At 41.1% G+C, this 25,079-nt stretch overlaps 3 protein-coding genes across 3 annotated transcripts in view; 2 read left to right on the top strand and 1 right to left on the bottom strand.

The window, feature by feature from the left end:
• Positions 1 to 1,194, top strand: part of Cltc (clathrin heavy chain) — a 75,194-nt gene extending 74,000 nt beyond the window's left edge. The window contains 1 exon segment of the mRNA XM_042692045.1: positions 171 to 1,194. Coding sequence (XP_042547979.1) covers positions 171 to 295 — 125 coding nt within the window. The 3' untranslated portion in view covers positions 296 to 1,194.
• Positions 1,195 to 5,898: 4,704 nt separating this feature from the next.
• Ptrh2 (peptidyl-tRNA hydrolase 2) lies at positions 5,899 to 11,319 on the bottom strand. The gene is made up of 2 exons (XM_042692604.1): positions 11,152 to 11,319; positions 5,899 to 6,523 (listed from the first exon to the last, which is right to left on the bottom strand). The coding sequence occupies exon 2, from the start codon at positions 6,521 to 6,523 to the stop codon at positions 5,984 to 5,986; it is 540 nt and encodes a 179-aa protein (XP_042548538.1). The 5' UTR covers positions 11,152 to 11,319; the 3' UTR covers positions 5,899 to 5,983.
• Positions 11,320 to 11,444: 125 nt separating this feature from the next.
• Vmp1 (vacuole membrane protein 1) overlaps positions 11,445 to 25,079 on the top strand; it is a 104,895-nt gene continuing 91,260 nt past the window's right edge. Inside the window, exon 1 of the mRNA XM_042691770.1 lies at positions 11,445 to 11,551. The gene's annotated coding sequence lies outside the window, so the exon portion shown is untranslated. The remainder of the gene's footprint in view (positions 11,552 to 25,079) is intronic.

Below are 25,079 nucleotides of genomic sequence, written 5' to 3'. Positions count from 1 at the left end.
CCCTTCTTAGAGTTACTGAATTCCAAGTTTTGACAGTCAAAAGTGGCCCCATTCAATTTTTTCCAAATTCTATTGCTAGAACAGGGGAGGTTGGAGATTACATCCTCATAATGCTAACAATTTCTCCTCTTTCACCACCCCTGTCCCCTTTCTCTTTTTGTCTTCTTTAGGTCAGCCCCAGCTGATGTTGACTGCAGGACCCAGTGTTGCAGTCCCTCCCCAGGCACCTTTTGGTTATGGTTATACTGCACCACCATATGGCCAGCCACAGCCTGGCTTTGGGTACAGCATGTGAGATGGAAGCTGATCCTGTAGTCTCCTATTTTCGTACTGAAACATTGTCTCTACCCACTTCTCAGTGTATAAAAGGGGGAAACAGGCAACCTGTTCTTGTAACCTTTATTTCATGAAGGACTACCTTTTTTGTTTCTAACTATGAACACTTTGATCACCTATGTTAAAACCTTATTTCACATTCCACATCATTTTAGAATTTATTTTCAAAGGGGAATAGTATTCATGTGGGCTTTTTCTTTTCCCCTGATTCTTTGAAGAATTGTTTAATATTCAATCTGTTGTGAAGAACCTGATTTGCACTCTGTAGTGTTTAAAGAAACAAAGAAACTCTAATATTGACTCTCTTAAATTTAGTGTATGTAAACAGCTTAAAATATGTATTGTCTAAGTGCATTTAAATCTCTTACTCAAAGAAGAGCTAAAGCGAAAATACTGGTATGTGACCATGCAAGACTGTCAATGCCAACAAAGACAACACTAATTAGTATATCCTCTGGGATTGCAGTGCTCTCCAGATTATTTGAAAAATGCATATAGACAACTTGCCTGATTTTTAAATGAACTTAAAAGGCCCTTTAACCTATGCAGGTTACCCCATACGCATATAGAAAATGCTAGTGTGTTTTGCTCACTTCATATATAACAGGTGCCCTTATGTTGTGCTGTATCCTGTGCTTTTTCTGTGGGACCATTCCATTCAGGAACAAAGAGCACCATGATTCCACTCTTGTGTGTATTTACTAACCCTTCCCTGAGGTTTGTGTATGTTGGATATTGTGGTGTTTTAGATCACTGAGTGTACAGAAGAGAGAATTCAAACAAAATATTGCTGTTCTTCAGTTTTGTGGAATTTGAAATTACTCCAATTTAAAATAAATTACTGGACTGTGGAAATAATGTGTAGAATCAGAGTTTTAATTAAATTCCTCTAAAATCAAAATAACAGTAGTACTAGCAGTTTCATATTAGATACGAAGGCAGTCCAAAGAATATGAGAAATAAAGATTGGGATATGTGGAAACTGGACTATCAGGTCATGAGCATCCCAGTTAATAAGTATACATGCAATAATCCGAAGAATCAGTCACTTCAGTAGTTGGCTACTCAATATTTTAACCAACTAGCCCTAGCCCTTTAGATTGGGCATGGGTTGTATGTGTGTTCTAGTCCTGAGTTTGAACTCAGGGCCTGGGTGCTGTCCCTAAGCTTTTTTGCTCAAGGTTAGCACTTTACCACTTGAGCCACAGCTCCACTTCTAGCTTTATGGTGATAAATCAGAGGTAAGAGTCTCCCTGGCTTTCCTTCCCAGGCTGGCTTTGGACTATGATCCTTGTCAGCCTCAAGGGTAGCTAGGATTACAGGTGTGAGCCACTGAGTTGCTAGTTGTGAGCCTCCAGTGCCTGGCTTATTTTTTTGTTTTAATCTAACCATTTTACCTAACTAAATCACAGATGCTATGTTAATTTGAAAGTGTGTGTGAAAGAGAATTCATGTAGCCCAGGCAAACCTAGAGCTCATTATATATTCCAAAGTGGGCTAAAATTCTTGAATTCTGCCTCAGTCCTCCTGATTTCTGTGATTACAGCTGTGCACATGTTTAAAGAGTAGTTAACATGCTGTTTCTAATCCTGTGTTATAAAGGACTCAAATTATGGGTAGTTTGCCTTTTCTTTTTAAACTGGTATGTGAATCCAAGTCTTACAACTACAAATGTTACATTCACTTTATTTTCTTCCTACTACCTAGTCTTATTGCTCTACCACTCTTAGATACCTTACCATAAATGCTTCTCCTGTATCTTTCCCTAGTAATTTTTGCTTTACTATTCTTGTCTCGTAATTACTGTTAGCTGGAAAGTTCCTTAGGTTTGTTATAGTAAAAACCTCTTGCTCAGACCTAGCTGTTCTATCTGCATCACTAACAAATCTAGGAGAAGGAACCCTCATCTTTTCAATAAAGATTTGTTTACCTACACCTTTCCTGTACTTATAACATGATTCTGCTCCATTCTGTAATAGAAACCATTCAGAATACTTTGTTTTCTTATAGCATTTTTTTTTTCTCAACAAAAAGCCTGGCTATAATACTGTGTTACATCCTGTGATACTGAGGTGCCACTTGAATTATCAATAATGGACTACACTAGAAATAGTGATTTAGGTCAGGCTCAAATCCTCAGTGAGTTTGTTTTCTGTATATAAACACTAAGTACTTTTCAGTTTTCAAGTATGTGGTTGGGTTTGGGGGGTTCTTTTCTTTTTGGTTACTGTTTTGAAATAGGATGTTGCTATATATTCCAAGGCTGTGTCCCTTCTGCCTCAGTCTCCTAAGTGTAGGGAATTTTAAGTATAAGCCACCATGCATGGTCTAGGGAAGGAAACTGAAACCAGAAAATAAGAGGCCTAAAAGTTATTAACTTACTTGAAGACTCACAAAGAAAGGGGAGAGGTTAATGGGAAATTTTTGAAATGGCAGAATTTCAGTGATTTGTCTGGTATCCAAGTCCAGCCATTATATAAATAATGTAATACGTGTTGGTCACGTTCAATGTTGCTCCTAATAGTGCCACTTGACTTTTCTGTTATTCACATACATTCTCACTTTGATCTTTTATATTCTCAAATAACAGAAGCTCCCCAGACCTGTCATTTATATACCATTAGAAATTAAGTCTAGAAATAGTAATCGAAATAACCAATACTCATTGCACATTATGCAGTATTAAACTGGTTATATGGAAAATACTAAGTTACTGAAGTGTGGGGGTTTTTTTCCCAGACGCTTACATTTTTTTTAAGTTGTTCTTGTGAGGAATACTGATCTCTACATTGAATTATATGAAGAGAGGAGATAGTAAACAGTTGTTTTCCTTGAGGTGACTGGTTCCTTTACACCCAGATTTCAGTAAACTGTAGTTACAGTCCTTGGAAGTAAAAATGTTAATGAAACTGGTTGAGCTCATGACTCAGACAAATCATTTCTCTTAAGCATAGTCTGATGTTTTGTTACACAGAATTTTAAGACAAATAGTCACTGGTCAGTCTTTTTTAGTGCTTCATCAAAGATATTAAGTGAAACTACTTTGAGCCCAAGGCAGTAAAGGATACAGTAAACTGGCATTTCATTGGTGCAAATGTCAATACAGGGAAAATCCAAATGTCTTAGGACTATCAAAATAGTTTTGATCCTGTAATAAGAGTCAATGAGCTTTGCAAAGTATACTTTAACAGTGAGCAGTAAACACTAGAATATTTCCAGAATTTTTATAATATTCATCCTAATAGGTAATGATTTATTAGTTTCGTTTCTTTTTTTTTTTTTTGCCAGTTGTGGGGCCTGAACTCTGGGCCTGGGTGCTGTCCCTCAGCTCTTCAGCTCAAGGCTAGCGTTCTACCACTTTGAGCCACAGCGCCACTTCCAGCTTTTTCTGCTTATGTGGTGCTGAGGAATGGAACCCAGGGCCTCATGCATGCAAGTCAAGCACTCTACCACTGAGCCACCTTCCCAGCCCCGATTTATTAATTTCTTAAACCAGCCACTGCAGGCAGGCCATTCTGTTGGGAATGTATAATGTCTCAATTTGGAGTCATTAATCTGAGTTAAGTCTTAGAAATTATTCAACTCATATCATGAATTTAGGATTGCGTTTAACTCAGTTACAGGTTGTTGCATCATTTTAACTCTAGTATAAACAATGTGTTTAGAAACAGTTGCTACAGTGTCATCATTCACAGCTGCAATTTCTCCTGTGTTGCCATATGTTAGTGTATTCTAAGTATGCATCAAGTATTACAACTTTTGAGACAGCCTGTAATTGTTTTTAGAGTTCCAGCTGGAAGTCTTAAACTCCTTAATTTGTGACTTCACAGTACTGATAAAGATCTCATAGTTCTTAGATCTACTGGATTATTAGGGATATATTCTGAAATTGCTGTCAGACTCCCCATGGGCTTTCAAGGAAAATGAATTCTAGCAAGACTACTGGGAAGCTATGTGATTTTTGGAAGTTGGGCCCTAGTGAATCATTTTGGGCAGCTTATGTAATTACTAGAATTACATCAACTATATAAGGATCAAAAGGAAGGGGAATGCCTTTAAAATAATAAAATTGCTAACTCCTTAAGTTCTTTGGAAACATTGGTGACAACTAATATTCATTTTAGTTAGGATCATTTCTTTCGCTTCATTTCCATCTTCCAAGGCAATTTCAAATTTCAGTTGCTTCACCATTGAAAGAAAAAGGGAAATAAAAGAATTTTTATTTGGCTGTGACTTAGAACCACTGCTGAGAACCTTAGGCCAGAGTGGGTCAAGGGAAATGAGTGTTGAATACTACAGATGGGTTTTGTCAGTGCTGAAAAACTTCAACTTTAAAACACAAATGAGAACTCCAGAGGGTTAAATTTGAAATCAGGATTCCATTGGATGGCTCTATCATGATCAGTAATAGGTTTATCAGTCATCCAAAAAAGTAACAAGCAGGGCCAGAAATGGTGGCTCAAATTTATAATCCTAGCTACTTGAGAAGGAGAGATCGGGGGATGAGTTCAAGGCTAGCACAGCAAAGATAATTTTCAGAGACTCCTATTTTCAGTGTCTCAGCACAGTGGTATATACCTGTTTTCTAAGCTACGGAGGAAGCACAATGGCTGAGGGCAGGGCATGTGCCTAGTGACGTGGCACAACCACAGCCCAAGTTGATGGGCATTACAGTGAGACTTATTTTGAAACTAACCAATGCAAAAAGGGGATGGAGGTGTATGACTCAAGTGCTAGAGTACCTGTCTACCATGCATTAGTACTGCTAAAAGTAAGCCAAGCGCCAGTGGCTCACACCTGTATTCATAGTTACTCAGGAGGCTGAGATCTAAGGATCACAGTTCAAAACCAGCTCAGGCAGAAAAGTCCCTGTGAGACTCATCTCTAACCACTCAAAAATGGGAAGTAGTCCTGTGGCTCACAGTGGTAAAGCGCTAGCCTTGAGCAAAAAAAGCTCAGGGACAGCGCCCAGACCCTGAGTTCAAGCCCCATGACAAAAAAATAAAAACAGTAAAAAAGTAACTGCAATTTGAACTCACTGGGACTACCCATGATCCAGATCCTCCAAAGAAAGGGAGAGTAAACAGTTTCAGGGAAGGACCTGATAACAAAGATAAAAAGGGACCTAACATAAGGAAATGCTGTTACCCACTTTTATATTTTTTTGCTGGTCCTGGAGCTTGAACTCAGAGCCTGGGTACTGTCCCTGAGCTTCTTTGTGATCAAGGCTAGTGCTCTACCACTTGAGCCACAGCACCACTTACGGCTTTTTTTGAGTAGTTTATTGGAGGTGAGATTCTCATGGCATTGTCTGCCTCAGCTGGCTTTGAAGCACAATCCTCAGATCTCAGCCTCCTGAGTGGTTAGGATTACAGGCGTGAGCCACCAGGGTGCGGCTTTTTACCGCTTTTTAAATCCACCTTTATCATGACACATTTTGCTCATCTTCATTATTTGTTTCAGCATCTGTTACTTGAAACACCAAGGCCATTTAACCAGAAAGATTTTTTTTTTTGCCCCAAAAATAATTCTTGCCAAGATTCTATTTTCATCTTGAGGATATTTAAGTTGGGGAAGAAATCCAGTTTTATTATAATTTGACAGGTTTCAAACACTGTGACAGGATTACCATCACTCAAAAACCCATCTAGTAAAGTTTTAGGTGACCAGTAACTTTGTCAATTAGGTCTGCTGGTCCTGGCCCAATTCCTAGGACAGTTTGAGAGCCTGGTTCAATCTGAGTACGTCCAGCATCTTGGATTAAACTTACAGTCAGCCCCAGCATTTTTGCATGGGTCAGCAATTCGATCAGGGTTTCTTCATCAGGGGCTTTGACTACCACTTTGGGCTGGCCACAGTATTCCCACTGTTTGAGCACTTGAGGGTTTTTCCTTTGGACTTGCTTGTAGGCAGAAACAGCAGCATGAGAGCACTGAGCAGCAACTTTTCCTTTTCCCATCTTTAAGTCATTTCGAACCACAAGAATCATTTTGTACTCCCCATTCTCCCCCATGATGCTTGCTTCAGTTCCGGTCTCTGCGTCAGGCTCACTTGTCAGGCGTGTGGGTGGCATCCCAAAGCGCATCCTGAGGCCCCATCCCAGGCATATGCCACAAGCAACTCCAGCAGCCAAGCTGAGTGCACCAGGATGAGCCAAATACTCCATAGCCAAGGACTTGGAGAGCATCTTTAAAAGAAAGGAGAAAGTTATTACTATCTAGCAGTGAAAACTTTCAAGTTTCTCAGACAAATATAAGCAGCATTTTTAAAGAATTATGTGAGCTCATGTAGAAGGCAGCACTTGCACACATGCATGAAACATGAGCTGGAAAGGCAATTGGCTATGTTTATGTGAAGAGTTTTTGTTTTTATTTTTGCCAATCCTGGGGCTTGAACTCAGGGCCTGGGGCACTATCCCTGAGCTTTGTTTGCTCAAGACTAGCCCTCTGCTCTACAGTGCCACTTCCAGCCTTTTCTGTTTATGTGGTACTGAAGAATCAAACTCAGGGCTTCATGCATGCTAGGCAAACACTCCACCACTAAGCCACATTCCCAGCCCCAGGCTTTTATTTTAAAGAGGATACTAAACCTAGGGCACAGCTGAAGGAACAAGTATCAGAAATAGTGCCAGAAGTTCTATTGTTTTTATGAACTACTGCATTCTTCACAAATACTGGGCTAGGCTCTAGGGTCCAAAGTATACAAGAAAACACAAAACAGGAAAGTACCTTCCCTAATGGTGATGGAATTGACATTCTAGAATAGATTTGGAAGTACCTTGATTCTACTTTTGAACTTCTTGCTTTTTTTTTTTTTTTTTGGTCGGTCATGGGGCTTGAACTCTAGGATTGTGCGCTGTCCCTGTGCTCTTCAGCTCAAGGTGAGCGTTCTACCGCTTGAGACACAGCGCCAGTTCTGGTTTTCTAGTTGTTTATTGGAGATGTTAGTCTCACAGACTTTCCTTCCCCCGGCTGGCTTTGAACTGCAATCCTCAGATCTCAGCCTCCTGAGTAGCTAGGATTACAAGTGTGAGCCACCGGCGCTAGCGAACTTCTTGCATTTTAATAAAACTTTTTTTTTGGTCGGTCGTGGGGCTTGAACTCTGGGCTTGGGTGCTGTCCCTGCACTCTTCAGCTGAAGGCAAGCGCTCTACCACTTGAGCCACAGTTCTACTTCTGGTTTTCTAGTGGTTTGTTGGAGATAAAGAATCTCACAGACTTTATTGCCCAGGCTGGCTTTGAACTGTGCTCCTCAGATCTCAGCCTCCTGAGTAGCTAGGATTATAGATGTGAGCCACCAGCGCCTGGCTAAAACTTTTATAACTCAAAATTTCAGCAACAGACTGGGAAGGTGGCTTAGTGGTAGAGTACTTGCCTCACATGCATGAGGCCCTGGGTTCAATTCCTCAGCACCACATAAACAGAAAAAGCTGGAAGTGGCGCTGTGGCTCAAGTGGTAGAGGGCTACTTGAGCAGAGAGCTGAGGGACAGCACCCATGCCCTGAGTTCAAGCCCCATGACCAAAAACAAACTTTCAGCAACACTTTGTGTCCTGTATGTCATCTGATCCATGACTGTGGAAATTTAGGATATTTCCATATATAAAAAAAAAAAAGAGCTGGGCGCGGGTGGCTCATGCCTATAGATCCTAGCTATTACTCAGGAGGCTGAGATCTGGGGATAGTGGTTCAAAACCAGCCCGGGCAGGAAAAGTCCATCAGACTCTTTATCTCCAATAAACCACTCAAGCAATAGAACACTCTCCCTGAGTTGAAGAGCCCAGGGACAGAGCCCCAGGCCCAGAGTTCAAGCCCCACAACTGACCAAAAAAAGAGGAAACTTTTCAGACCAGGTCTTGCTATGTAACCTAGGTTGCCTTCAAATTTGTGGTTCTCCTGCTTCAGCCTCTTGATTGCTGGGATTATAGATATGTGCCACCACATTTGACTTACCATTCTTTTTGTTGCTGTTGTTGATGCCAGTCCTGTGACTTGAACTGAAGGCCTGGGCTCTGTCCTGACATTTTGTACTCAAGGCTAGAACTCTACCACTTGAGACACAGTAGGCTTCTGGCTTTCTTAGTGGTTGAGTCTCATGGACTTTCTTGCTGTGATCCCCAGATATCAGCCTCAAAAGTAACTAGGACTATAGGCACAAGCCACGGGCACCCAGTTTGGCTTGCCATTCTTTTTATTTTTGTCAGTTGTGGGGCTTGAACTCAAGGCCCAGGCACTGTCCCTGAGCTCTTTTTACTCAAGACTAGCACTCTACCACTTTGAGCCACAGTGCCATTTTTGGTTTTCTGGTGGTTTAATTGGAGATAGGAGTCTCACAGATTTTCCTGACCAGTCTGGTTTTGAACCTCAATTCTCTGCCTCCAAAGTAGCTAGGATTACAGGCATGACCCACCAGCAACTGGCTTGACTTACCCTTCTTATTAAACATTACTGGAAATCTTAGTAAGAGTCATTAGTCAAGAAAAGAAATCCAACTTGGAAAAAGATGAAGTTAAATAATCCATGTTTGCAGATAAGACCATTCATACATGGAAAAATGAAACACTCATAAAAAACTTTTTCAAATGATGAACTTCCTGAGAGAAATGAAGAAAGCAATACAATTCAAAATACCTACAAAAGAAATTATTACAGAATAAGCTTCACCAAGAAAGCTCTCTCTACAGTGAAAACTATATTTAAAAAAACTGATTAAAGAAAACACGAGAAAAACTGACACAATATCTCAGACTGATGCATCAGAAGAATCAACACTGTTAAAATGATCACATGTGCCACTGGCACTCAGCTTCCTCCTTGAATTCTTTAACTTTCACCTAAGCATCCAACAGCTCAGCATTTTTAGTTTCTTTCTGACTAAAGAGCTCAATAAACTATATTACATAACTTTACACATGGTCTTCATTTCAGTCTATTGACTGTCCAATATGGTAACCTTTAGCCATAAATAAACTTATATTAGCTGCTAACACTAAGTTCTTCAGCTATACTTAGCCACAGTTCAAGTGCTTAAATATCCAACAACCTGAAAGTGTCTAGTAGCTACTCACGCAGGGAGAAACAGAATATTTTCATGATTAAAGACAGTTTTATGAGACAGCACTGGTCCAATCCATCAGTATTCACTAAGGGCTCATTATGCTCTAGGTAGTTTAGAAGCCTGAAGATTGGGGGGTGGGGAGGAACAAGAGAAAAACAGTTCCACGCAGAGCTAATGTTCTAGTGGGAGGAGAAAGAGCTAGATAAACAAGCTCTGTTATTCCCAAATCATCCTAGGCACAGGCCTCCAAAACTTGAACCTTCAGTTTCTGCTAGATTTCACCAGCTGGGGTACACACTGCTATGCCCAGCCTTTTCATTCCCATGAGGCCTCAAAGACATTTTGCTGGGGCTGGCCTGGAACTGTGATCCTCTTAATCTCTACCACCTGAGCAGCTAGGATTACAGGCCTAAGTCATCAGCCACACTGCATTTGGGGGTGGGGGGTGGGAGTGTTTGGGCATCAAACCCAGAGTTATGCCCCCAAACATTTTCTGTATTTTTTATTTGAGAAATCTTGTACTTTCCCTCCTCTTAAGTCCTGAAAAGGAAACGTATCTTCAATAGATCTTTTTATTTCTTCAGTGTCTTAGTCATTTCTTGCCAACAGCTTCCAAAATTAACTTTCTAAACTCCCATCTCTGCCCATTTGCTTCACTATTGCTCTACTTCATCCTAGCTGGTACTGTCATTAATTATAATTATAAAGCACATGCTTGAAAATCATCAGCTTGAACGCCTACAGAATGAAACAAATCTTTCAGCACCAATTCAAAGCACTACATAATTAGTTTTTCCCTTCCAAACTTTTTCTCCTGCTACTCACTGTACCATACGGCCACACTAAAATTCTCTTTGCTAGTCTTCTCCATTTAAAACATACACACAAAAACATCCCATTTGCCTGTAGAAGTCTAGCTGAAGTTTTTACCATTCCCCAGACTTTCTTCCGTAGCATGTATACATAACTACCGAACAGTCTATTCCCAGGTGCTGGTACAATGCCTGGGACGTGATGTGTTTAAAAAATATTAGCCTCGGGCTGGGAAGGTGGCTCAGTGGTAGAGCGCTTGCCTCGCACGCATGAGGCCCTGGGTTCGATTCCTCAGCACCACATAAACAGAAAAAGCCAGAAATGGCGCTATGACTCGAGTGCTAGAGCACTAGCCTTGAGCTGAAGAGCTGAGGGACAGTGCCCAGGCCCAGAGTTCAGGACCCATGACAGACAAAAAAAAAGGCATCGATCAATGCTGCCAGACGAGGAGATATGGATGATGAAAACCAGAAATTTCGGGTCCTACCCCTTCTCGAAGGCCATCTTGCCTCCTTCTTCCAAAGGCAGAAGAGGGAAGAGAACCAGGGATCACTGGGCGCCGGTGGACGCGCCTGTCATCCTAGCAATTCTGGAGGCTGAGTGAGGATCGTGGTTTGAAGCCAGCCTGGGCAGGAAAGTTTGTGAGACTCTGATCTCCCATTAATTCGTAAAAAGCCAGAAATGCAGCTGTGGCTCTTAAGTGATAGGGCGCCAGCCTTGAGCAAAAGAGATACTCGGGGACAGCACCCAAAGCCCGAGCTGAAGCCCCAGGACCAACACACACACACACACACACACACACACAGACACACAGACACACACACACACACTCACACACACACACACACACACACACACACACACACACACACGAAAACGGGGCGAGTTACAGGACCAATGGAGCCCGGCAACCCGCTCTTTCGCCCCGGAAGGAGCCACCACCTACCTAAACAGGTCCCTTCCCTCGCACCGCGGCGGCCACTTCACTTTTAGGGAGCGAACACGCTTCTCGCGCGCCAGCAACCACTTCCGGAGTTCCCGAAACAACTAATTCCGGATCAAGAACCACGAACGAAGCTTAGCAGTCGTTCTGCCTCTTTCAACAGAAATCCCGCGAGATTTCGCGGAGGCGGCCGTATGGTAATTAACCGAGGCGGTTGGTTCCAACTGAGGTGGAACGTTTCTCGTTTGGAGGCAGTCTTCTCGGGACGTGGAGGGGAGGGGGAGAGCACAGGAAGTGACGCAAGCGAGTTCCGGTTGGCCGGGATCCCAGCGGCGGGTGTGAGAGTCGGTGTTGAGCAGCTTCTGGGATCCTGAGGAGCCGCAGCCGGAGTCGGAGTGGGGAGGTAAGCCGGGGAAACCGGAGCCTGCGACCGTCCTCAGAGCGTGGCTGCTCTCGGAGCTCAGCCCGTCGGGCATGGTGGTTTGGGCTTGCTGAGGGGTCTGAGGTTACCGCTGACTGGAGGTCTCAGCTCGACCGTAGCCAGGTTATTTATCTGGGACACCTCTCCTTGAGTGGTCGCCGGGACGGTGAACCCCGTCAGTGGACGCACTCCCGACCGTTTACGGACTTGGGCTTCCATAGAGAGCCCCCCTCACCTTCTGAGGTGTCCGGGACCTTGGTAAATGGAGGAAAGGTCTTAACCTGCTGATGACTGAGCTGTTTCTCGGGACCTTTCGCTGTGGGGTTCTTGCCCTCGCCGGTCACTTAAGCGCCTGCTGTTCGATGTGTCCGCACAAAATGCCGGTGTGCATGCAGGTGCCATCTGGCAGTGCCTAGTGCCCAGGGAATGGGCCTTTCGCCGAGGACCTAGTCGGATCTCTCTCCACTGTCATGCCTTTGCCTTTGCCAAAACCCCTGAACCCCCCCCCCCCCCCCCCCCAACGCTGGTGTTTCACGACAGTGGAAGTATTTACAGTAAGACTCGAAGGTCGGCTTCATCTTTAAAATTTCAAGAAATTGTATTTATTTAGCCCCATGTCACACACTTGGCGGTGACTTAGGACCGCCAATAGAATTTACCCAGTCATCTTTTGTTTCTCTGCAACTCCGTCAAAGGGCTAATCATGTGTAGGCTGGCACTGTTTGTTTATCTTGACTACATCGTGTCTTATGCTGACCCAGAAGTCTTTCAGTTCTGCTTTGGTGTTCCTTCTCGGAGATTTTGCAGACTGCCATGGATCATTTAGAGAACCTTGTACCAGTTTATCTAGTATTGCAATGACGGAGAATTTAATATTCCGACAGCTGTTGTATTACCATTAGGTCTGATTTTAATGGCTATATATTCTTAGGGTCGAAAATGGGAAGGATCTACTTACAAGTCAGCATTTTATGCGTTCCAGATTGTTGTAATTGGCCTTTGGAAGCGCGATGTTGGTACCCAGACAAATATGACAAATTTATGTATGTGAAATGAGTATGACATGGAAGGCTCTTACTTATTTGCCTACACTATTTTAAATTGTGGATTTGTGTGTGTGTGTGTGTGTGTGAGAGAGAGAGAGAGAGAGAGAGAGAGAGAACGCTCACAAAAAATATGCTTGGTTAATAGTTAAGTTTATATGGCTCATATTCCCAAAAGAAAATAATATAAACAAGTTTCTGAAGATTTCAGTTAATGGATTTTTTTTTTCTTTTCTTTTCTTGGTGGAGATCAAGCCTTGAACTTGGTACCTGATGCTTTCACTCATTGACTGGCATTCTGCTAACTGAGCCATGCCTCCGACTTCAAGAATTGTCTTTTGTTGTTTAATTCACATATTTTTGAGTTAGCACTTTTTTTTACACTTGTCTTTTAAGTGCAATAACGATCTTTGATGGTGGAATTATAAAAGCTAGGTTTATCATTTAAATCCACTGAGTTTGTTTATGGATTGTATTACTGCCAAATTTGTTCATTATATTCTCTTTTTGTTCCGCTCATTTATCCAGCTTTTCTTCTTTCTAATTTCTTCCTGCCTTGGGCTGGATGGAATCACTGCTTTTTAGGATTTTGTAAAACATTAAACTTTAAATCAGATAATCTGATTGAAGTCAGAGCTGCAAAACTTATCTGAGCTAGTCTGGATTGTGTTGATAAAAAACACTGCACACTTTATGTAGAGTTATAAAATTTAGGGAAATGGTAAGTATGAAATCACTATTTAAATGAAACTACTGATATTACTCAGCAGGAAATATAAGTGTCAAATATTATTACTTTTCATCATTTCAAAATTTAACGATTTATATTGTCTAACCTTTTATCTTTTTTTTTTTTTTTTTTTTTTTGCCGGTCATGGGGCCTGAACTCTAGGTCTGGGCGCTGTCCCTCAGCTCTTCAGCTCAAGGCTAGCGCTCTACCACTGGAGCCACAGCGCCACTTCCGGCTTTTTCTGTTTATGTGGTGCTGAGGAATCGAACCCAGGGCCTCCTGCTTGCAAGGCATGCACTCTACGGCTGAGCTACCTTCCCAGTCCCGTAATCTTTTATCTGAAAATATTATCACACACATTTGTGAGATGAGCTTTGACCTACTTTTGAGCACAATAAAGCTGGTTAAGAACGGTTTGAGCCTGGCGTGCCTGTGGCTCACGCCTATAATCCTAGCTAACTCCGAAGGCTGAGATCTGAGGATCAGGGTTCAAAGCCAGCTGGAAAGTCCCTGATACTCTTATCTCCAATAAAGCTCTAGAAAGCAGGAAGTGGCACCGTGGCTCAATAGGGAGAGCTCCAGCCTTGAGCTGAGGGATAGCACACAAGCCCTGAGGTCAAGCCCCAAGACCGACAAAACAACAACTACAAAAGAATGGTTTGATATTCTGATTCATTGAATTAATCACCTTGGTTCAGAAGTTGGTGTTGGAAGTTGCATGTAGCTTTGCATTTGGGATTTTAAATCTGATCTTTCTTGGTCATATAATATCAATTGAGAATTTCTAAGTACAGAAACAGCTGAAGTTTTTGATGCCTGTATATTATTTACTAAAGGTTAGAAGTAGCCCTACCTTACATTTAACATTAAATAAGAAACATTATTTTATGTTTTCTTTTTCCAGTCCTGGAGCTTGAAGCTTGAACTCCGTACCTGGGTACTGTCCCTGAGCCTCTCTGTGCTCAAGGCTAGCACTCTACCACTTAAGCCACAGCACCACTTCCAGCTTTTTGTTTATATGGTACTGAGGAATCCAACCCAGGGCTTCATGCATGCCAGGCAAGCACTCTAGCACTAAGCCACATTGCCAGCCCCCAAAACCTTGGTTTTTTTTTGTTTTTTTTTAGTTTTGGGGCTTGAAGTACGCCCGAGTGCTGTCCCTGAACTCTTCAGCTCAAGGCTAGCACTCTTCTGCTTGAGACACTGCACCACTTCCAGTTTTCTGGTGGTTAATTGGAGAGAAGAGTCTCATGGACTTTCCTGCCCAGGCTGGCATTGAACCGAGATCCTCATATCTCAGCCTCCTGAGTGACTAGCTAGGATTACAGGCGTGAGCCACTGGCGAAACCAGTATTTAGAATTAAAAGAATCCTCTGTGGCCACATGCTTAGATTTTTCTCATTTAGTCGTGAAATAAATTAGGACCCAGTCATCTGATAACAATTGTCTCCAAGCATCTTTAACATTGGTAATATTTCCTGGTTTGCATAAAATGTTTTATCTATTAAAGAAAGACACATATAAATATACATATGAACTTTTTTTCCTTTTTAGTTGGCTTAGATTTGTACTTTTTTTTTTTGGTCGGTCGTGGGGCTTGAACTCTGGGCCTGGGCACTGTCCCTCAGCTCTTCAGCTCAAGGCGAGCGCTCTACCACTTGAGCTACAGCGCCACTTCCTTGGCTTAGATTTGTAAATTTTAGGGAAAAAAAACTGATTAGTAAGATTTTTTTCCCCCCAGTAGAAGTCAAGCATGGTAATACATACCTATCATCCCAGAAGGCTGAGGCAAGGGGATCTTGAATTTGATCTCAGGGCCTCACACTTGCTCCATTTTCTTACAAGGCTGGAATGCCACCACTTGAGTCTGTTCTCTAGCTATATTCTTTAGAAGTTATTTTAAGTTCATGCTTCATTGATGTCAGGTATTGACATAGCTTCTTTCTGGCAAGTAGAAATGACAGAATTTTTGCAATGTGTGGCTAAGTGAATATTGCTGATGTGCAGAAGGTAGTTGAATTGATTTCTTTGCTCCCAATAAAAAAGAAATTTCCCAAACTTAAAATTTTAATATTCTGTTTTATCCATTACAATTTTTCTAGCTATTTCATTCTAGGTAAACACTATGTAGAAGAGTAAATTTTTAACCTTGTTGGAAACTTTATTTTCATTGATTTCATAAGACCTGTTCTGTCTCTTTTTGAGCTGATAATAGTGACTATCACTATTGTTTATGCTCAAGTGCCTTTGTGTGTCTCTTTTATTGTGAAGTATAGATGAGCAAATCCTGACGAACAGCATTAATTGAAGTGGTAAATTTGTTATGTTTCTGATAGTTGATATTAGCAAATTTGCCTTCACAGATGTATGTAAATCTTTTTGAGAGTAGATTTTTTGTGTGTGTGGCTAGGTATTGCATCCAGTGTCTTGTGCATGCTCTTACAGAGCTACTGCTGAGCAGTACCCCTCGTCCTGATGATAAAAAAAGCATCTTGCCTACTAAGAAACTCCTTTTTTTCTGGGAAAGTAAGCTTTAGAGTTTGATGAACTTTAGTCATAGTTTGTGAACCCTTTTATAAAGCCAATTTTAAAACATTGTGCTGCTTGAAAATTTGAACAAGAAATAATGTTTCTGTATTGTATTAAAGATGATACTTGGTTGAGGGACTTGGTTAAAGTAGCGTAGAGCACATGTAAGTAAATAAGTAGGGATATTTGTAAGTTTTAAGTATATTTAAGTCAAGCTCAGGCAATCCGTTGAGTAGTTCTAACCCAGTCTATCTATACCTGTGAAAGTTATTAATTCCCAATTTTTTTTTCTGTAGGGAAAACATGTCTAGTTTTGTATTGAAGATTCTTCCATGTTAATTTTGGCCTTTCTACATTATCTGGAAGGACCAAACAGATAAAGAACTAGGACAAAGAAGCCTTGGTTCAGATTCCAGTTCTATTACTATGTGACCTACTTAACTTTTTGCTATGGCAGTTTCCTTCTAGACAGCACCTTTATTGTTAGTATTCAATAAATACATTTAAAGAAAGCCTTTTAGAACACAGCCTAGTATATAGTTAGCCATGATTATAATAATTATCATCGTGTTGACCCCTGAGCTTTTTTCAAGAACTCTTTCTCAGCCTTCTTTTGAAAGCATCTTTGTGTTGTTGCTGACTTAATTATTGTTTACTCATTATTAATGATGTTTCAGTAAATAAATACCTCAACATACATTTCATTTCATGAATATTTTATAACACACGTGGGCTCTTTAACCAAAGGAGATATCCTTATAGCTATTCCTTAACTTTTTGGTATTATTATTAAGGTTTATTTGTTTTGTTTTGTTTTTTTCTCTAATGCTGAAGATCTGATCCAGGGTGTTACATGTGCTAGGCAAGCACTTTGCCACTGAGCTACATTTCCAGGTCCCTATTAGTAGTTTACATTATTATTGTAAATCCTGACACAGAATTTAGAAATTGAAAGCAACTGTTGACAATTAATATCTTATTTCCTTTGCACAGAAAGTTTATTTCTCAGTGACATATGTTGCCTTATCTCTTCATTCCATCAATGAACAAATATCTTGTGTCCTAGATCTTATCCTTGGTTCTAGAAAAAACAATACAAAATAAATGTTATGAAGGGTACAGGCAAAGGTTTGAGGCAGTGTTTCTCTGGCCTAGGACTGTTCACTGGAACACTAAAACTGCTTTCTATGAGAGAGCTTGTTTAGCCTCCAACTTCTCCGCCATCTTCGAGGCAGTGTTAACAATTTGGATATGTGCCTTAAGGGTTGGAACACAAGTGGACTTATTACAGTGACACCGAGGTAAAGTAGAAAAGATATGCAGAGTCCAAATCACCTAGAGCTTTGCAGATCACGAGAATGAGTTTGCATATCTTGATATTTTGGTTTTAAGTTTACTAAGAAATAATTCTGTAATTCTAAATAGAAGAGTAATATGATTAATAAGAAATTGATTCTTAGCCTTAAGAATCACTTGTCAGGGCTGGGAAGGTGGCTCAATGGTAGAGTGCTTGCCTTGCAGGCATGAGGCCCTGGGTTCGATTCTTCAGCACCACATAAGCAGAAAAAGCCAGAAGTGGTGCGTGGCTCAAGTGGTAGAGGGCTAACCTTGAGCTGAAGAGCTGAGGGACAGTGCCCAGGCCCAGAGTTCAGGCCCCACAACCAACAAAAAAAAAAAAAAAATGAATCACTTGTCATCTCTCACATAGTCCAAGTGGAAGATAAAGGTGTTCTGAACTAGAGAGGTGGCAAAGAGAATGTAGAGTAGTGTGTAGTTACTAAATGTATTTGAAACAGGACTGGATCCTGCCTTAGATGAGTGATGAGGAAAAGAGAAAAGTTAAGAATGACTATGTTTCTAGCTTTAGTAACTGGATGGGTGCTTGTTCCAGATACTTTGTGAGGGAAAATTTGGAGAGGAATAGGTTTTGTTTGTGTAATAAGATGGATAGTGGGGCTGAGAAGGTGGCTCAGTGGTAGAGCGCTTGCTTTGCATGCATGAGGCCCTGGGTTCAATTCCTCAGCACCACATAAGCAGAAAAAAAAAAAAGATGGATAGGTATTGGGAAGAAAGAGTATGTTAAATTTGAGATACTGAAAAAACATCCTAATGGTTCTATTACACATATAACTAGACAGAACCAAAGACACAAATTCAAGAATATTTTAATCCTAGAACCAGATGAGTTATTTGAAGAGCTAGAGGAGAGGGACCCATTTAAATAAAGGAGAAAGGTTGGCTTGGGGGAGGACTTGGGGGGCATGGAGGTCAGCTACATAAAACTAATATAGAAATTATATTTAGCAGTGAGAATACTAGGTAAACAAGAGACAGGGGAACTTTTTTTTTTAAGCATATAAAATGTTTACTTAGCCCAGCACTGGTGGCTCATGCCTGTAATCCTAGCTAGTCAGGAGGCTGAGATCTGAGGATTGCAGTTTTTGAAGCCAGTTTGGGCAGAAAGTCCTCATGAGACTTTTTTTTTTTTTTTTGTCGGTTGTGGGGCTTGAACTCTGGGCTTGGGCGCTGTCCCTCAGCTCTTCAGCGTAAGGCGCACGCTCTACCACTTGAGCCACAGCACCACTTCCGGTTTTCTAGTGCTTTATTGGAGATAAGAGTCTCCCGGACTTTCCTGTCCAGGCTGGCTTTGAACTGTGATCCTCAGATCTCAGTCTCCTGAGTAGCTAGTACTACAAGCATGAGCCACCAGCGCCCGGCCTCCTGAGACTCTTACTTATCTCCAATAAACTACTCAAAAAGCCAGAAGTGACACTGTGACTCAAGTGGTAGAATGCTAGCCTTGAGCACAAAGTGGCTCAGGGACAGCGTCCAGGCTCTGAGTTCAAGCCTCAGGACCAGCGGGAGGCAGGGGAAGGGGGAGGATAATTTTTTCAGTATTGTAGTAACGTTTATTTCAAAAACAGCATCAAGGAAAGGATTCATACTAATCACATGTGCTGTCAAGAAACCCCACTCTTCGTTACATTAAATACCTAAGTCGGCTTTACCACATGGCTTTACCTATATACTTACATACTGTATAAAAGAGCATGTCTTTCTTTAAATACAGAGGCTACCATAGTTCCTCCTCTATCCATCAAGACTGATAAAACATCAAGGCACTTGGAATATCTTAATTAATTAATTAATATTCTTAATATTATTCAATATTCTGGGATAGAAGACAGCAAGATTTTTTTTTTTTTTTTTTGCCAGTTGTGGGGCTTGAACTCAGCCTGGGCACTGTCCCTCAGCTTTTCAGCTCAAGGCCAGCGCTGTACCACTGAGCTATACCGCCACTTCTGGTTTTCTGGTGGTTTATTTATTGCAGAAAGGAATTTCACGGTCTTTCCTTCCCGAGCTGGCTTTGAACCATGATTATCAGATCTCAGCATCCTGAGTAGCTAGGATTACAGGCAGGAGCCACCAGTGCCTGCTACAGCAAGATTTTTTTTTTTTTTTTGGTCCAGTCATGGGGCCTGAACTGTGGGCCTGGGCACTGTCCCTCAGCTCTTCAGCTCAAGGCTAGTATGCTACCACTTGAGCCATAGCACTACTTCCGGCGTTTTTATTTTTTTCTGCTTATATGGTGCTGAGGAATCGAACCCAGGCCTCATGCATGCAAGGCAAGCGCTCTCTCTACCACTGAGCCACCTTCCCAGCCCCCTACAGCAAGATTTTTAAAACAATTTAACGCATTGCTGTATTTACCAGTGAATTGGTCTTGAGGATATGGTCTCATCCATCAGCCTTCAGGAAGTATCTATAGGTCGTTGTTTGTCCCAAGCCCCATTTTCTCTTCAATGGGAAATAAAAATGGGTTATATAATGAGGTATATGGAGCAAGTACAGCTGACTGAAAGCTGAGAAGCAATATGCCTGTAATGTAGCAGCCTTCTGCGGATGAAAAATGTTTTACTGAAGCCAGATGATTTTAGAAGATTTTATCAGTCTGCAATTTTAATAAATGGATATTTTATCACTCTTTGAGAGGAGAGATTTCAAAAGTAATAATATAGTCAAAACTTGATCAAGTAAAAACTTGATTCTTTTAAGAATCAAGTTGCTATTGCTGTCTGATTTAGCTGAGGACAAAATGAAATTCAGTGAAATGAAATTGTTTGATGAACTACTTCTTAGTGTTCAAGTGAAGTCCTTCCAGAATTCAATTTAAAGCCTTTAAAAAGGCTTTCATGAAAAGAGTACGGAAGGTTTCCATCATAATTTTTTTCCAGTCCTGCAACTCAGGACCTAGGCACTGTCCCTCATCTTCTTTTGCTCAAGGCTAGTACTTTACCACTTGAGCCACAGCGCCGCTTCCAGCTTTTTCTGTTTATGTGGACTGAGGTATCGAGCCCAGGGCTTTCATGCATGCTAGCCAAGCACTCTACCACTAAGCCACATTCCCAGCCTCCATCATAAAAATGTTAAGGTCCATTTATAGAAGATTACAGTACAGTTGTCCATTGGTACCCATGGGGATTGGTTCCAGAAACTCCTTCAGATACTAAATCCATGGGTGCATAGAACCCATATGCATCTTCCTGTGTATTTTAAAAGTTATCTCTAGATTATTTATAATACCTAATACGGTGCATTGTATAAATAGTTATTTGCTACATTGTTTAGGGAATGAAAAGGAAAAAGGGGCTGGGAAGGTGGCTCAGTGGTAGAATGCTTGCCTTGCAGGCATGAGGCCTTTGGTTCAATTCCTCAGCACCACATAAGCAGAAAAAAGCCAGAAGTGGGGCTGAGGCTCAAGTGATAGAGTACTAGCCTACAACTAAAGAACTGAGGGATAGTGCCCAGGCTCAGAGTTCAGGCCTCACAACCGACAAAAAAAAAAAGAAAAAGAAAAGAAGAAAAAATTCATTGCATGTTTAAATGCAAGTTTTTTCCTAGTATTTTCAAAAAGAAGCTGGTTAAATCTATGGATGCAGAACTTGTGGATATCTACGACTGATTGATTAGTAGACAGAGGAATTTTCTTGTTATTATGTAATCATAAGTGGCCTGGATCTCTTTAAGGTAAGATTCTTTCTTGTGTAATTTAGCTGATCTTTGTTTTTGTTAAAGGGTTACATGCAATTCAGATGTAAAAATATCAAACCAGAGTTGTATACTCCAGGCCTGAACTCCTAGGTTAATACTTGTCAGGTCCTGTCACTTTTCCACTACATGCCAAATAGAGATAGAGTGAACGGTAGAAGAAAATAGGTTTATTATATGGCTCAGGAAATGTCAGGTAGAAAGCACTTCAGCCATCTTTTGGTTACCTGCATGGGCTTTAGGTTCAAGTAGAAAAAGAATTGGGGAGGTATATGTGTGAAAAGTATGCATTGTTAAGTCTGCCCAGTCTCTCCTGTATTCTGGTTGGTAGTCTTTGTTTTGGAAAGGGCTCCAGGGGAATGACCTTTGAAGGAGCTGTCTTATCTGGATAAATAAGTTATTGGGGGGGGGGGGGGAAGGGAGACATCTGTCCTGAGGAACTTTGAACCTTTCCTTGGGGCAAGTTTATAAGTCTCCCAACTCTAGTTTAGCATTCTTTTCACTATCTTAATTCTTTACCTTACACTTACTTAACTCCTCCATCTGTGTTGCTAAGATTGCACTGGTTATGAAAACTACATGAACTTTCAGAAATAGATATGTGAGGAATAGAATTTTTTTCAGACTGTAGTTTTATAAATTGTACTTTTTTTTTTTGGTCCAGTCATGGGGCCTGAACTCTGGGCCTGGGTGCTGTCCCTCAGCTCTTTAGCTCAAGGCTAGCACTCTACCACTTGAGCCACAGCGCCACTTCCGGCTTTTTTCTTTTTGCTTATGTGGTGCTCAGGAATCGAACCCAGGGCCTCATGCATGCAAGGCAAGTGCTCTACCACTGAGCCACCTTCCCAGCCCTAAATTGTACATTTTTTATATTAAAAAAAAGTGTGCTAATGTAAAGGATCATAAAACAAAATGTATATATTTGTGGTGAAGAAACTTCCCTCAGAGATGAGGGCACACACTTTTTAGCACTCAGTAGCCTGAGGCAGGAGGATCACAAGTTCCAAGCCAGCTTGGGTTTATAAGGACATCCAGGTTATCCTGTGGTAAACAGCAAGACCCTATCTCAAAAACTAAAAGGGGAGTGGGATGGGTAGAGGAGAAACCTCTCTAAAACCCCTTACTCATAAAAAGAGGTCCTAGATTCTTCCATGTTATGTCTTTTTAATAGGGATTCTTCAGATTTTTTATTTATTTATTTAGTCGGTCGAGGGGATTGATCTCTGGGCTTGGGTGCTGTCCTTATGCTCTTCAGCTCAAGGCTAGTGCTCTACTGTAACTTGAGCCACAGCGCCACTTCCAGTTTTCTAGTGCTTTATTGGAGATAAGAGTCTCATGGACTTTCCTGCCCAGGCTGGCTTTGAACCTCAATCCTCAGATCTCAGCCTCCTGAGTAGCTAGGATTACAGGCGTGCACCACTGGTGCCCGGCTAGATTTTATTTAATTTATGATTAGATCAGAAGTTGTAAGTATAACTCAGTTATAGAACACTTGCTTAGCACATAGAAAGCTCCAGATTTAATCTCTAGCACTAAAAATAAACAAAACATTATATTTAGGTCTTTTTGAATGATTAGAGACTATAAATTAAATGTGCTTTGTACATCACCAAAAAAAGTGAGAGATTTTAGGCCAGAAATATGTACCCTCCTAACCTGCTAACCCATTGTTGGAAGATATGTAGAGATCTTTGAATAAAGCTTTTAAATTATTTCCTAATTTGAGGTTTTAGTTGGTCTAATTCCCTAAGTACTTTGTAAAGTTAAAGTTAAAAAAGAAACTAGGGCTGGGTGCCGGTAGCTCACACCTGTAATCCTAGCTACTCTGGCGGCTGAGATCAGACCATTGTGTTTCAAAGCCAGCCCAGGCAGGAAAGTTCTTGAGACTCTTTATCTCCAATAAACAACCAGAAAATGGGAAGTGGCCCTGTGGCTCAAGTGGTAGAGCGCTAGCCTTGAGCTGAAGAGCTGAGAGACAGCGCCCAGACCAGAGTTCAAGCCCTACAACCCATCCAAAAAAAAAAAAAAAAGCCAGGCTTCAGTGACTCACACTGTAATTGTAGCTACTCAGTAGGCTGAGATCTTAGGCTCCTGGTTTGAAGCTAGCCTGGGAAGACAAAATGCATTATCTCCAATTAGCCAGCAAAAAAGCCAGAAGTGGAGGTGTGGCACTAGCCTTGAAAGAGCTAAGCAAGAGCACAAGGCCATGCTGAGTTCAAGGCCCAGTACTGAAACCAAAAAAAAAATTTTTAAAGGACTTTTTAGAAATATTCCCATTCAGATCATAATGAATTTTCAGGGAACAATCCATTACCATAATTATGTGACAGATAATATATAATTTGGTGTGTATATGTGTATATATGTGTGTGTATGTGTGAGACTTAAATCGTCTTTTCAGTTTTGAAGAGTAAATTGAAATTCCTTAGTCTTTTTTCAGTGGCCTGTAAGTGGATGTTCTAAATCTAATTAACAGTGGATACTTCTGAAAGCTAGAAAGGTTATTGAAAGGTGTAACATTTTCATTGACTGTTTTTGTATGCCTTGAGTGAAGAATAATGTATTTAAGAAAACTTACTTGAGTCAGGTGCTGGTAGCTAACACTGTAATTACTCTGGAGGCTGAGATCTGAGGATGACAATTTAAAATCAGCCCAGACAGAAAAGCCCTTGTGAGATCCTTATTTCAAATTAACCACTTAAAAACTAGAATTGGTCCTGTGGCTCAAAGTGATAGAGTTCTAGCCTTGAACAAAAAAGCTCAAGGAGAGTACTCAGATCCTAAGTTCAAGCCCCATAACTGACAGGATGGAAGGAAGGAAGGAAACTTACTGGTATTTTTGTAAAAAAGTTGAATTTGGGCTAAGGCATGATTCAGAAAAGCTAAGCCAAGGGCTGGGAAGGTGATTCCATGGTCGAGTGCCTGCCTTGCGTGCGTGAGGCCCTGGGTTCGATTCCTTGGTACCACATAAGCAGAAAAAGCCGAAAGTGGCATTGTGGCTCAAGTGGTAGAACACTAGCCTTAAGCTGAAGAGCCCAGGACCCACCAAAACAAAACAACAACAACAAAAAAAAAACAAAGCTAAGGCAAGCAAGGGCAAGAAGCTTTTAGTTTAGTTTGAGCCCTAGTACTGGTACAAAAAAAAAAAGTAGAATTCCTTTGGATTTTTTTTTCATTTACCCCCTCATCAACTGGGGTGATCTTCTATTTACTTATTTTTTGGGGGGAGGGGGTCTGGTCGTGGTTCCTGAACTCTGGGCCTGGGCGCTGTCCCTCAGCTCTTCAGCTCAAGGCTGGCTAGCTAGCACTCTACCACTTGAGCCACAGCGCCACTTCCGGCTTTTTTTTCCCTTTTTTGCTTATGTGGTGCTGAGGAATCGAACCCAGGGCCTCAGGCATGCAAGGCAAGTGCTCTACCACTGAGCCACCTTCCCAGCCCTGGGGTGATCTTCTAAAGTAAAGATGTTCATTTCATTTTGGAATAATGAAATGCAATCAATGACTTTTTTAATGTCTCTTCCTTTTCACCTTCTTAATAACTACCAAACTCTTACTCTAAGGGTTTGAGTTATTGTGTCAGTTTTCTTTTTTTTTGTCCTTTGGAGGATTAAGCAATCTAGCTTCACTTTGTTTTTGCTTTACAAATATAGCTAATGTTTAAAATGAATAGAGTATTTTTGTCTTCACACTGGATGTATTGTCTACAAAGGACCTTTATAAGCTAATTTCAGCAGTGCTTTCTAAGCATTTCTGCCAGAAACAAACAAACCAAAAAAAACCCACATTTTTTTTAGTATTTCTCATATCTGTGTTTATAGTGAACATTGTTATTTGGAATTTGAGTTATAAATTACTTCATTACAAATAATGTAAAGGTGTTTGTTGTTCTTTCCAGTTATAGGGCTTGAACTCAGGGCCTGGGCTCTGTACCTGGGCTCTTTTTACTCAAGACTAGTGCTTTACCACTTTGTGCCACAGAGCCACTTCCAGTTTTCTGGTAGTTGATTGGATAAGAGTTTCACAGTCTTTCCTGCCCCAGCTGGCTTTGAACTGCCATCCTCAGATCTCAGCCTCCTTAGTAGCTAGGATAACAGGCGTGAGCCACCAGCACCTGGTTATGAAGGTATTTTTTAACTGTCTCTTTTAAGCAAAACTAGCT

This window comes from Dipodomys spectabilis, unplaced genomic scaffold (assembly GCF_019054845.1).
Source record: "Dipodomys spectabilis isolate Male_0828 unplaced genomic scaffold, ASM1905484v1 ptg000004l, whole genome shotgun sequence".
In the NCBI taxonomy this organism is placed as follows: domain Eukaryota; kingdom Metazoa; phylum Chordata; class Mammalia; order Rodentia; family Heteromyidae; genus Dipodomys; species Dipodomys spectabilis.
The sequence above is the reverse complement of the archived record's forward strand: the minus strand, read 5'-3'. Positions and strand labels throughout refer to the sequence as shown.